This window comes from Coregonus lavaretus, assembly GCF_964263955.1.
Source record: "Coregonus lavaretus genome assembly, contig: HAP1_SCAFFOLD_2420, whole genome shotgun sequence".
NCBI lineage: Eukaryota > Metazoa > Chordata > Actinopteri > Salmoniformes > Salmonidae > Coregonus > Coregonus lavaretus.
The window spans coordinates 19,121-32,110 of record NW_028163768.1 but is presented as its reverse complement, the minus strand read 5'-3'; the positions used below and the strand labels follow the sequence as shown (position 1 = coordinate 32,110).

Below are 12,990 nucleotides of genomic sequence, written 5' to 3'. Positions count from 1 at the left end.
GGTTGATCAGTTGCCACGTAAACCAACTTTAGTGTAACACAATCTGAAGTGTATTTGTATTCCCTCCCTTTGGTTTGTTCAAGGTGGGAGCCCTACTGCTCCCATTAGTAAAACAGGTATCACTCGCCGACTTGGGAAACGTTACCTCCTTAAACAAACTCAACAACGCTCTCTCACACCTGTCATACGGACGGGATATCCTTTTCTTAAGAACACAACAGCAATTCCCCAACCAGGATTCAAACAGATACATACACTACATGGCCAAAAGTATGTTGACACCTAGGGCTGTTGCGGTGACCGCCACACCAGCGGTCACAAGTCATGAAGGCAGTCAAATTCCACATGATACTTTAGTCACGGTAATTAGGCTTCTCCAAGCTCTGATGCTGCCGCTGGTCATTAGTAGCCTACCAAACTTGCTAACTGCCTGGTACTCAGCAATCTATTGTCCCTCTAATCACTCTGACATCAATGCAAATGTATTTGAATATCTAGTCAAACACTTAATGAGAGCCCATGAGCTCGTGTTGCGCAACATTTCTATAGGCTATGCAATTGCGTGAGAAAACAGAGCGATGGCCTCTATTAAAAAGAGGAGGATCCCATCAGCTTTCTATAGGCTAGGCCTGCTATATTTATTTCTCAACTTTCCTAATATTAAGGACATTGCTTATATTTATAACAGGCCTACCTGGCTGGCATGAAAATAGACCACCTGGAAAAGCGTCCTCCATTCGCTATTTAACTGCATAGATGACATGTATTTTTTTCCCCGCTGCCCCTGTTTCGATACAGGTGCATGATAATGGTCCATTCTAAATCAAAACAAATGTCACACATATATTATTTAGTATATGTAAAGACAATATTAAATCAAGAATAGTCTGATGGGTGACAATATTAGCCTATCATTTTTTACATTACATTTTAGTCATATAGCAGACGCTCTTATCCAGAGCGACTTACAGTTAGTGCATACATTTTTTTTTTTTTTCATACTGGCCCCCCATGGGAATCGAACCCACAACCCTGGCGTTGCAAACGCCATGCTCTACCAACTGAGCTACATCCCTGCCGGCCATTCCCTCCCCTACCCTGGACGACGCTGGGCCAATTGTGCGCCGCCCCATGGGTCTCCCGGTCGCAGCCGGCTACGACAGAGCCTGGATTCGAACCAGGATCTCTAGTGGCACAGCTAGCACTGCGATGCAGTGCCTTAGACCACTGCGCCACTCGGGAGAAAGCTATCACCTGTGTATGATGCCCAGCATAAGAAACAATGCCTTTTTTTTTGCGACTTCTTCGAATCATAGTCGCACACCTCATGTAGCCTAGCCCATAGGCCTATATGTTTTAATAAGGTTTGTATCACAACTAAAGTGGCCAAATAAATTCTTAAAATGAAGCACATTTAATCCGCTTTACAAGGGGTGTAGAGCCTAACTGGCATATATAAGCAGCGTGTGAGTTTCAAGTTTGGGGAAGATAATTTTCACCATAAAAATGCACCTTTATAATAAAAGCGTTACATGCATAATTGCATTTGCGGTCACTGTTGATAATGGTGTTTTCCGCTAATGGAACATTCGCGCTTATAGCCTACTGCCATGTAGATAAACCTAATAGTTTATCAACATTTTAAGCTAAACGTTCTGATCTGTTGCGTCAGCCACATTGCATAAAAATGGTTTTTTGATGCTAGTGGTTGTATTAATTTGGGATCTATCGCATCCCACAACTGTCCCAGACTATGTTTAAAATATTTATTTCTAGCACAGAATAGAATAGGTCGACTTTTGTACTATGGGGGATAGTAGATTGACATAGGCTAGTGCTTTTGCTGTTTGTTAGGCGTACCCGTATTGTTGGCTGACGAAAAGTAAATGTGGACAGTTCTTCCAATATCTTCAAAATGCACCTCGGAATTGGAATTGGATATGTGTCTGTCTTAACTTGTAGCCTGTGAGAAAGACCCGATCAGGTGACTGAGAGCCGTGTGAGTGAGAGACGCTTCGGATTGCGCAGCACACTCATGGAGAAGGGCACAACGCAGCACTCCCGGCCTGCAAAAGGCATGGATTTTTTAAGGGTGCATTACGGCCACAAAGGGGATTCCGCCGTGAAATTCAGGGCATTATCAAGTGCTTGTCAAATTGTGAATGAGAGACTATTGGTGTGTGTACAGCCTGCGCAAAAACAAAGCAGAGCTCATGCCTTTCAAGCAACTTTTTTCTAATCATCAGTCTCATCATGCAGCCTTACAATGTATTAAAAATCAAATCATATAGCCCAACATTTGTAGAACAACTGAAGTTACATTAATAACTCTAAATTAAGCATATAGGAGTACCTATTTCTTTGTTAACCGCTCAATACAGAATAGCCGCATGTGCGCACTCCCTCAAATCGTTTGGAGGAAATATTTCTATTTTATTCAGCTTTGTTCAATTGTATTCTTCATACTATAAAATAATGTGAAATAATGCCACGGAATTATAAGCAAATCTTGTCTGCTAAATGAACTAGTGTAGCCCACAGCCATTTGGCATAGCCACATCAGGACCTAACATAAGGACAACTCAATTTTATTATACTTTTTTAAATGGCTTGTAGGCTATGTGTGGAAGCCAGGAGATGCTAAATGAGTTTATGTTAATTAATGGTAAATTACCGTGAGACCGACAGTTATTTGCTTGACAATCACCGGCTGACGAAATTTCATGACCGCCACAGCCCTATTGACACCCCTTCAAATTAGTGGATTCGGCTATTTCAGCCACACCCATTGCTGACAGGTGTATAAAATCGAGCACACAGCCATGCAATATCTATAGACAAACATTGGCAGTAGAATGGCCTTACTGAAGAGTGCAGTGACTTTCAACATGGCACCGTCATAGGATGCCACCTTTACAACAAGTCAGTTCGTCAAATTTCTGCCCTGCTAGAGCTGCCCCGTTCAACTGTAAGTGCTGTTATTGTGAAGTGGAAATGTCTAGGAGCAAAAACGGCTCTGGGGCTGTTTTTCATGGTTCGGGCTAGGCCCCTTAGTTCCAGTGAAGGGAAATCTTAACGCTACAGCATACAATGACATTCTAGACGATTCTGTGCATCCAACTTTGTGGCAACAGTTTGGGGAAGGCCCTTTCCTGTTTCAGCATGACAATGCCCCCATGCACAAAGCGAGGTCCATACAGAAACGGTTTGTCGAGATCATTGTGGAAGAGCTTGACTGCCCTTGCGCAGAGCCCTGACCTCAACCCCATCGAACACCTTTGGGATGAAATGGAATTCCCACTGCGAGCCAGGCCTAATCGCCCAACATCAGTGCCCGACCTCACTAATGCTCTTGTGGCTGAATGGAAGCAAGTCCCCCACAGCAATGTTCCAACATCTAGTGGAAAGCCTCCCCAGAAGAGTGGAGACTGTTATAGCAGCAAAGAGGGGACCTTTGGCCATGTAGTGTATGTGTACAGTCATGATATGGTGTGTCATATCAAACCACTCCTATGATTGTCAACTTTGACCAGAGATGCGTTGCAGTGAGATTTTGCCTATTATTCTGGTGTGTGTGTGGGCCTCATTTTGAAAATTGGCGCAAGCTAAATAAGTGTGTTATTTTTCCACAGGAGACATATGGGGACATCTCAGAGAGGGTGGTCCTCCGAGAGAGACTGAAGTGTAACAGCTTTGACTGGTACCTGAAGAACATCTACCCTGACCTGCATGTACCAGAGGACAGGGAGGGCTGGCACGGGGCAGTGAGTCTCTGTTCGTCTGTCTGTCTGTCTGTCTGTCTGTCTGTCTGTCTGTCTGTCTGTCTGTCCGTCCGTCCGTCCGTCCGTCCGTCTGCCTGCCTGTCTGTCTGTGTCTCTGTCTCTGTCTGTGTGTCTGTCTGTCTCTGTCGGTTTGTCTCTGTCGGTTTGTCTCTGTCTCTCTCTGTCTCTCCATGTCATAATCAAGTTAAATTTTTCCCCCATATGTAAGAAATACAATTGAAAATCTTAAGCACCAGAGCACTTGAAAAAATGTAAAGACAAACAGCATAATCCATCAGTCTGTGATAAGTTGAGGCCAAAATGAATCCCTATGTCCTACCTCATTGATGGCATCCTTGTAGATGTAAAAGGAGCAATAGACTAGTTTCTCCTAGCCATTTTCCTCTAGCCATATTGCCTGCATACTTTCAGTTCTTTCAAATGTATGTCGGTGACATCAATAACAGTATCTAGGTGTGGACTCAAGGTGTTGACTTCGCCCCAGGCAGTTGTTTCAATCAATCAATCAATCAAATGTATTTGATAAAGCCCTTTTTACATCAGCAGTTGTCACAAAGTGCTTTACAGATACTCAGCCTAAACCCCCAAAGAGCAAGCAATGCAGAGGCATTGATGGCAGATCTCATGATGCTAATCCGTATCATTCTCCTCATCACAGTTGCGTAGCTCTGGGATCCATTCAGAGTGCCTGGACTACAACGCTCCGGAACACAATCCCACGGGGGCACACGTCTCCCTCTTCGGTTGCCATGGGCAGGGCGGCAACCAGGTGATAAAAATGTCACGACTGTCTGTGTTTATTTTGTCTCTCTCTCAACCCTCCCTGACCCCACGTCTGTCTGTGTTTATTTTGTCTCTCTCTCAACCCTCCCTGACCCCACGTCTGTCTCCCTGATGGACGGACAGAGTGGTTTCTCTGAATATCAGCGATATCTGGTGACCACAGGAGAATATCCACCTCATCTCAGCCATCTAGAATCTAGCGTCAAACTTTGGTTTAGTATTGCCAGACAAAGTATCCTAAATAATATTTAAGGCCTAAATCTACATATAACTTAAACACTCAACTAAGTAGTATAACTTTTATAGCAAAGTGTATAGTTAGTTTATAGATAGTTAATAGCCATATGGATGTATGTTTTATGTCCAGTCACAGAACAGGGGGTAGTGGAGGCCTCTATCTGCATGCCTATCTAGTCTATCTCCAACGGCTATATTTCACTGTCTCTGATTACTCATTGATACGTTGCATCAGGTGTACACCGCTTCTAAAAGCACCATGTGTGTGACCGAAAATCTATGTTTCCACAGCCTGCACTGAAACAAGAAACGGGAACTTCTACCTTCTCTTTACAGAGGTCCCCCCTAGTTCCATTTAAAAGATACATAAGACTCCCAACCACAGATAGTGGCCTAGACTGGATAAATACGTTTTTTCAAGACGGGAGGGAGAACTCATTATTTTAATAGAAATGACTGTTACCCCGTCTGAAAGATACATAGGATGTGAGGAGAATGAAGCGAATGATCGGACCATTGAAGATGAATTACCCTTGGTCTGTTTAAAGGGCACCCAAGATGCTTTGTCTGATTGTCTCTCCAAGGCTTGGGTTTGGAAATGACACCTGTGGAGAATTAGCCTAGGATGTGTCTCACATGGCAGTGAGAGAGCGAGAGAAAAAGAGGTTGAACGCTAATGTTCGGAGCTGCTGATTTAATAAGCAGAAGCACAGCGAGGAAACATTCATCCATTACCCAGGAGGACAGTGATTACAATAATTCAGAAAAGCATAGTTTAACCATGCATGTACATGACTCTCTCTCTCCTTCCCCCCAGTACTTTGAGTATACGACCCATAAGGAGATCCGCTATAACTCTGTGACGGAGCTGTGTGCCGAGGTCCCCGAGGGACAGACTTACATTGGGATGAAGCACTGCCCCCACGACAGAACTCCCACCCCCCCCACCATGATCTGGGAGTTCAGAGAGGTGAGTGATGCAGACACAAGCGTAAAGATGCATGTAAACAGAGGTATGCTCGTACGCACACATACACTCACTCACACAAACACACATTCACAGAAAAACAAAGTGTTTTCATTGTGTTCAGTATGCACAACTGGGCTGATCGAATTTGAAAATACTTTACCATATTTTTTGTTTCATTTTACAGTTGTAAAGCTGTAAAATAGTAAAACAGTTGTAACAGTTGTATATAAGTCCCATGTATTATTATTAGATTGACAAGTGGCCTTCATACTACATTTAGTTTTCAGTTCGACATGGGCTAGCTATAATGCCTTACCTGGATCATAGATGGCGCGTCCATAAGGCTAGGAGAAGCTAAGCTTCCCCTAAAGTAAATTGAATTAAATTGCCAAAATGATAATTTTAATTAGCCTACTCCTACTATTATTATCCTAAATTATGACTATCCAATTTAATCATCACATTAGGAATAGTAGACTATCTTACATAAGTCTGCAAATGCGATGATGCATGGAATGCTTTATTATAAAGGTGCATTTTTATAATGAAAATTAACTTGAAACTCACACACCGCCTATGACCTGATGTCTCTTACCACTTCAGGACGGGGCGATCTACCACCCTCACTCAAACATGTGTATCACCTCCTACCGCACAGCCGAGGGGAGCACGGACGTCCAGATGAGAATGTGCACTTCCGGGGACAAGCACCAGCGCTGGATGTTTGAGAATGGGAGGGACTAGCTTCACCCTAACCCTAAGTGACCTTTGAACTAAGTGCAATTACAGTTCCACGGTGGACGATTGAGAGAGAGGATTTTTAAAGAGTGACCCAGCAAAGCCTCTCTCTGCGCACTACCTACTGATTCCCTGTGGGAAGACTTGACAAATTCCTCATTTAAAGTGCCTTTGCAAACCAAATGGGGTCCACACCTGAAATGACAATATTTATGCCTGTCTGTTGGAATTCCCTTGTTTTGTTGATCTTTACCTCTCACTGTGAGGGCTGAAAAACAATAAGAAAGCTTGAACGTATGGTCCAATGTTGTCCAGTGGTGTCAGTTCTAAAAGATTGGTTTCAAAGAGGAACAATGGCATCATGGGAGTTTTGTTTTTTAATTACTTTCAGTAGGATCGGCATAGATGCTAACAAATACTGTTGCACCTGCACAATGTTTTTGTAAAGAATATTTTGGTGTTGGTTTTTTACAGGTAGACCACACAACAAGTAATCTAAGGGGGTTTTCTGGGGGTTTGAAATGAAAACTAAAATGTTTACTAAACAAATATGATTCATTTAGGGGTCTAAAGGATTACTCTTTCCTATGTGTTGTTAATCTGGGGTTTGTTACTCAAAGAGAACACTTTGAGATAGCTGAATAAGTCAAAAAGCTTGGTACCATATGAGACTTACTATACAAGCCCCATCTTGTTGTGTGAGTGAATTAAGTGGACTCTGTCACACTAGTAGGCTACATGTGTTCTACTCACCAGCTTCTGACTCTCTGTTTGAAGACTGTGTTCAAGGTAGGATCAGATTGGGCTGTTCGAACAAGACTTGAAACACAGTTAAGCGTGCGCTAAGTACAATTTCACCATTGCCTGAGGGTGGTGGGACATCTGACATGGTTGTTTGGGAGTGCAAAAACATTATTTACACAGGCTGATTTACTGTGTCTACAATGTGCCTAAAAAAACTGAACAGTTGTATTTTCTGAGAGGAGTTTTTTTTTTTTTACGTGTTTTAATCTTACATATATATTTTTTGAATCTACTGTGCCTAACATAAAAGCATAAACATGTTCATTTCACTTTCCTAGTAGCAATATTCTCATATGGGTGTTTGTCTGCAGCAATGTTCTCTACTGTCTTCCATAGCCTCACCATTTCAGCTAGCACAAGCACATGTCACGGCATTGCTTACTGTAGCATTCATACTGCATCATTCATCAATTGTTGATCTCTCATCGGCTTGATTCACTTAAAGGCCCAGTGCAGTCAAAATGTTTTTTTTTCTTCCTGTTTTGTATCTTATTGTACAACTGCTGATTAAACTAACACTGTAAAAGTGTGACAATTTGATCAGTGTTAGTTGCTGATTTAAAATAAAATCTACACAGGACCTTCTAATCAACAGGTTCTGCATGGGTGGAGTTTTTGCCTGCCTGGTGACCTCACCAGGCGGTAAATTAGTTAATAGACCAATAACAAAGAGTTCCAAACCTCTCTGCCAATAACAGCTAGTTTTCCCTTACCCACTCAGACCACTTCCAGACAGTCAAAATTATTTTTGACCATTTCAATGGAAAACTATTACAGTAAGGTACTTAATTGTGTCACGAGGTGAGGTGTATGTGTAGTGAAAGTCAGGCGCAGGACACCGAGGCTCAGTCCAACAGAGTTTACTCAAAAAATCCAAAAGGAAGCGGTAAACAAACAACCTCAACAACAAGAGGCGAGCATTTACGCAACATGCGTAAAACACTAAAATAACAAACAAGAAGCAAAACACGCAGCACAACGACAGTCGAACAACAACACACAATCCTACTAAGTAAAAGGACAGAACTTATAGGACAGGTGATCAATACACAATTGGACACAGGTGTGACAGACAGACAAAAGCAATCACACACAGAAACATAGATCGGTGGCAGCTAGTACTCCGGGGACGGCGACCGCCGACGCCTGCTCATACCAGGAGGGGAAGCAGCCTCGGCAGAATCCGTGACAGTACCCCCCCCTTGACGCGCGGCTCCAGCCGTGCGCCGACCCCGGCCTCGGGGACGGCCAGGAGGACGCGGACCCGGGCGCGTGGGATGCCCATGGTGAAACTCAGTCAGGAGGGATGGATCGAGTATGTCCCTCCTGGGCACCCAGCACCGTTCCTCCGGACCGTACCCCTCCCACTCCACGAGATACTGGAGACCACTCATCCGGCGCCTTGAGTCCAAGATGGTCCGGACCCTGTACGCCGGGGCCCCCTCGATGTCCAAAGGGGGCGGAGGGGTCTCTCCTATCTCATCCTCTTGGAGTGGGCCAGCTACCACCGGCCTGAGAAGAGACACATGGAACGAGGGGTTAATATTTTTATACTCTATAGGCAGTTGTAACCTGTAACACACCTCGTTCAATCTTCTCAGGACTTTGAAGGGCCCCACAAACCGCCGACCCAGCTTCCGGCAGGGCAGGCGGAGGGGCAGGTTTCGAGTCGAGAGCCAGACTCGATCTCCCGGTGCGTACACCGGTGCCTCACTGCGGTGACGGTCGGCGCTCGCCTTTTGGTGACGGATGGCACGCTGCAGATGGACATGGGCCGCGTCCCACGTCTCCTCCGAGCGCCGAATCCACTCGTCCACCGCAGGGGCCTCGGTCTGGCTCTCGTGCCACGGTGCCAGGACCGGCTGATACCCTAAAATACACTGGAAAGGTGTTAATCCGGTGGAGGAGTGGCGGAGAGAGTTCTGGGCCATCTCTGCCCAGGGGATATACCTCGACCACTCCTCCGGCCGGTCCCGGCAGTAGGACCTCAAAAACCTACCCACATCCTGGTTCACACGTTCAACCTGCCCATTGCTCTCTGGGTGGTACCCCGAGGTAAGGCTCACCGAGACCCCCAACCGTTCCATAAATGCCCCCCAAACTCTGGAGGTGAACTGGGGACCTCGGTCAGACACTATATCCTCGGGGACCCCATAGTGCCGGAACACATGGGTGAACAGGGCCTCAGCGGTTTGTAGGGCAGAAGGGAGACCCGGCATAGGAAGGAGACGACAGGCCTTAGAAAACCGATCCACAACGACCAAAATGGTGGTATTCCCCTGGGAGGGGGGTAGATCGGTAACGAAATCTACCGAGAGGTGGGACCATGGTCGTTGTGGAACGGGCAGGGGATGTAGCTTACCCCTGGGCAAATGTCTAGGCGCCTTACACTGGGCACATACCGAGCAGGAGGAGACATAAACCCTCACATCCCTAGCTAACGTTGGCCACCAGTATTTCATGCTAAGACAGTGCACGGTCCGGCCAATACCTGGATGTCCAGAGGAGGGTGATGTATGAGCCCAATAAATAAGTCGATCACGAACCTCGAGCGGAACGTACGTCCGCCCCACAGGACACTCGGGGGGAGTAGGGTCGGTCCGCAGTGCCCGCTCGACTTCCGCATCGACCTCCCAAACCACCGGAGCCACCAAACAAGACTCCGGCAATATGGAAGTAGGCTCGTTAGACCTCTCCTCTGTGTCATACCGCCGGGACAGGGCGTCTGCCTTAGCATTCTGGGACCCTGGGATGTATGTGATCTTGAAAACAAATCGGGTTAGGAACATGTTCCACCTAGCCTGACGAGGGTTCAATCTCCTAGCTGCCCGGATGTACTCCAGGTTACGGTGATCTGTCAGAATGAGGAAAGGGTGTTGAGCCCCCTCAAGCCAATGCCTCCACACCTTTAGAGCTTGAACAACGGCTAACAGCTCCCTGTCCCCAACGTCATAGTTGCGCTCCGCCGAGCTGAGCTTCTTAGAGTAGAAGGCACAGGGGCGGAGTTTAGGTGGCGCGCCGGACCGTTGTGACAGGACTGCCCCAATACCGGTCTCAGACGCGTCCACCTCTACTTGGAAGGGTAAAGAGGGATCCGGGTGCGCCAGCACGGGAGCCGAGGTAAACAGGTTCTTAAATTTAACAAATGCCCTGTCCGCCTCGGCCGACCACTGCAAACGAACCGGACCCCCCTTTAGTAGAGATGTAATGGGAGCTGCAACCTGTCCAAAACCCCGAATAAACCTCCGGTAGTAATTAGCAAACCCCAAGAACCGCTGCACCTCTTTTACAGTAGTTGGAGTTTGCCAATTACGCACGGCCGATACCCGGTCTACCTCTATCTCCACACCCGACGCGGACAACCGATAACCCAAAAAGGAGACGGACTCCTGGAAGAACAGGCATTTCTCTGCCTTGACATACAAGTCATGCTCCAACAGTCTTCTCAACACTTGGCGCACCTGGGCTACATGCTCGGCTCGTGTAGCAGAGTACACTAGGATGTCATCGATGTAAACTACTACACCCTGCCTATGCATGTCCCGGAAAATCTCGTCAACAAAGGATTGGAAGACTGAAGGAGCATTCATTAACCCGTATGGCATGACGAGATACTCGTAATGACCCGAGGTTGTGCTAAATGCTGTCTTCCATTCATCCCCCTCCCTAATGCGCACCAGATTATACGCGCTCCTGAGATCTAACTTTGTGAAGAAGCGCGCGCCGCGTAATGACTCCGTCATCGTCGCAATCAGTGGAAGTGGGTAGCTGTATTTAACTGTAATCTGATTGAGACTACGGTAGTCAATACACGGACGCAATCCCCCATCCTTCTTCTTCACAAAGAAGAAACTCGAGGAGACCGGGGAAGTAGAAGGCCGTATGTATCCCTGTGCCAAGGACTCGGCTATGTACGTCTCCATAGCCGCTGTCTCCTCTTGGGACAGGGGATACACATGACTCCGTGGCAGAGCCGCTCCTGTTTGGAGATTTATCGCACAGTCCCCCTGTCTATGAGGAGGTAGCCGCGCTGCCCTCGATTTACTAAACGCAAGTGCTAAATCCTCATACTCAGGGGGAATGCGCAGTGCGGGCACTTGGTTCGGACTCTCTACCGAGGTCGCCCCTAAGGAAACACCTAGACATCTCCCTACACACTGGGCAGACCACTCCATAAGAGCCCTCTGTTGCCACGCTATGGTAGGATCATGGGAGCTTAACCAGGGAAGTCCCAACACCACGGGATACGCAGGAGAGTCAATCAGATAAAACTGAATGATCTCCTCGTGACCCCCCTGCGTTGTCATCGTCAGTGGTGCTGTGACCTCCCTGATCAGACCCGACCCCAACGGCCGGCTGTCTAAGGTGTGGACAGGAAACGGAGGTTCTACCGGCCGAAGGGGAATCCCTAACCTACCACAAAATGCCCGATCAATAAAGTTCCCAGCTGCGCCTGAATCTACTAGCGCCTTATGCTGGGAATGAGGTGCCACCTGTGGAAATCTCACAGGAATATTCATGTGACCAACAGAAAGCTCTGGGTAAGTGGGGCGCCTGCTCACCTGAAATGACTCCCCAGTGCGCGGCCTGCTGTCACCTCTCCCAAGAGACCCTCCCCAGCACCTGGCCGCGGTGTGCCCTCCACGACCGCAGGTGGTGCAGGGGATGGCTCCCCTCGGGTTCCCTCTCCTCCTCTCTCTAGCGCCAGCACCCCCGATCTCCATAGGAATAGGCTCGGAGGTGCTGGAGGGCGAAATGGACGACCCCCACTCGGGACGTCCGCGGGTGGCCAGCAGGGTGTCTAGACGGATGGAAATGTCCACCAACTGGTCAAATGACAAGTTGGTGTCCCTGCAGGCCAGCTCACGACGAACGTCCTCTCGTAGGCTACACCTGTAGTGGTCGCTGAGGGCCCTCTCATTCCACCCCGCATCCGCTGCTAGTGTCCGGAACTCCAGTGCGAACTCCTGGGCGCTCCTCTTCTCCTGTCGGAGGTGGAACAGACGCTCTCCCGCCGCTTTACCCTCCGGTGGATGATCAAAGACAGTCCTGAAGCGGCGGGAGAACTCCGCGTAGGTGATGGTTGCGGCGTCTATTCCCCTCCATTCGGCGTTGGCCCATTCCAACGCCTTGCCGGATAGACAGGAGATGAGGGCGGAGACGCTCTCGTATCCCGAGGGCGCCGGGTGTACAGTGGCCAGGTACAGTTCCACCTGTAGCAGAAATCCCTGACACCCGGCTGCAGAACCATCATATGCCCCCGGGAGCGAGAGCCGAATACCACTGGGTTCCGGTGCTGAGAGAGGAGGACTGGCCGTTGGTGCTGGGATGGTGTGAGAAGGCGTGGGCACCTCCCGATTCATCAACCGGCGCAGTCTGTTGGATACCTCGTCCATGGCGACCCCGAGTTGCCGGATCATGGCGTCCTGGTAATTAAACCGGTCTTCCAGGGAATCGGGTATCGCCGCTGTTCCTGCTGACTCCATGGAGATGGTGTGTTGTTCTGTCACGAGGTGAGGTGTATGTGTAGTGAAAGTCAGGCGCAGGACACCGAGGCTCAGTCCAACAGAGTTTACTCAAAAAATCCAAAAGGAAGCGGTAAACAAACAACCTCAACAACAAGAGGCGAGCATTTACGCAACATGCGTAAAACACTAAAATAACAAACAAGAAGCA

At 47.7% G+C, this 12,990-nt stretch overlaps 1 protein-coding gene across 1 annotated transcript in view; it reads left to right on the top strand.

Moving 5' to 3' along the window:
* Window positions 1–7,853, top strand: part of LOC311117794 (polypeptide N-acetylgalactosaminyltransferase 4-like) — a 30,293-nt gene extending 22,440 nt beyond the window's left edge. The window contains exons 8-11 of the mRNA XM_084192705.1: window positions 3,633–3,764; window positions 4,441–4,551; window positions 5,620–5,772; window positions 6,376–7,853. Of these exons, the coding sequence (XP_084048831.1) occupies window positions 3,633–3,764; window positions 4,441–4,551; window positions 5,620–5,772; window positions 6,376–6,516 (537 nt within the window). The 3' untranslated portion in view covers window positions 6,517–7,853. The remainder of the gene's footprint in view (window positions 1–3,632; window positions 3,765–4,440; window positions 4,552–5,619; window positions 5,773–6,375) is intronic.
* Window positions 7,854–12,990: the final 5,137 nt, after the last annotated feature.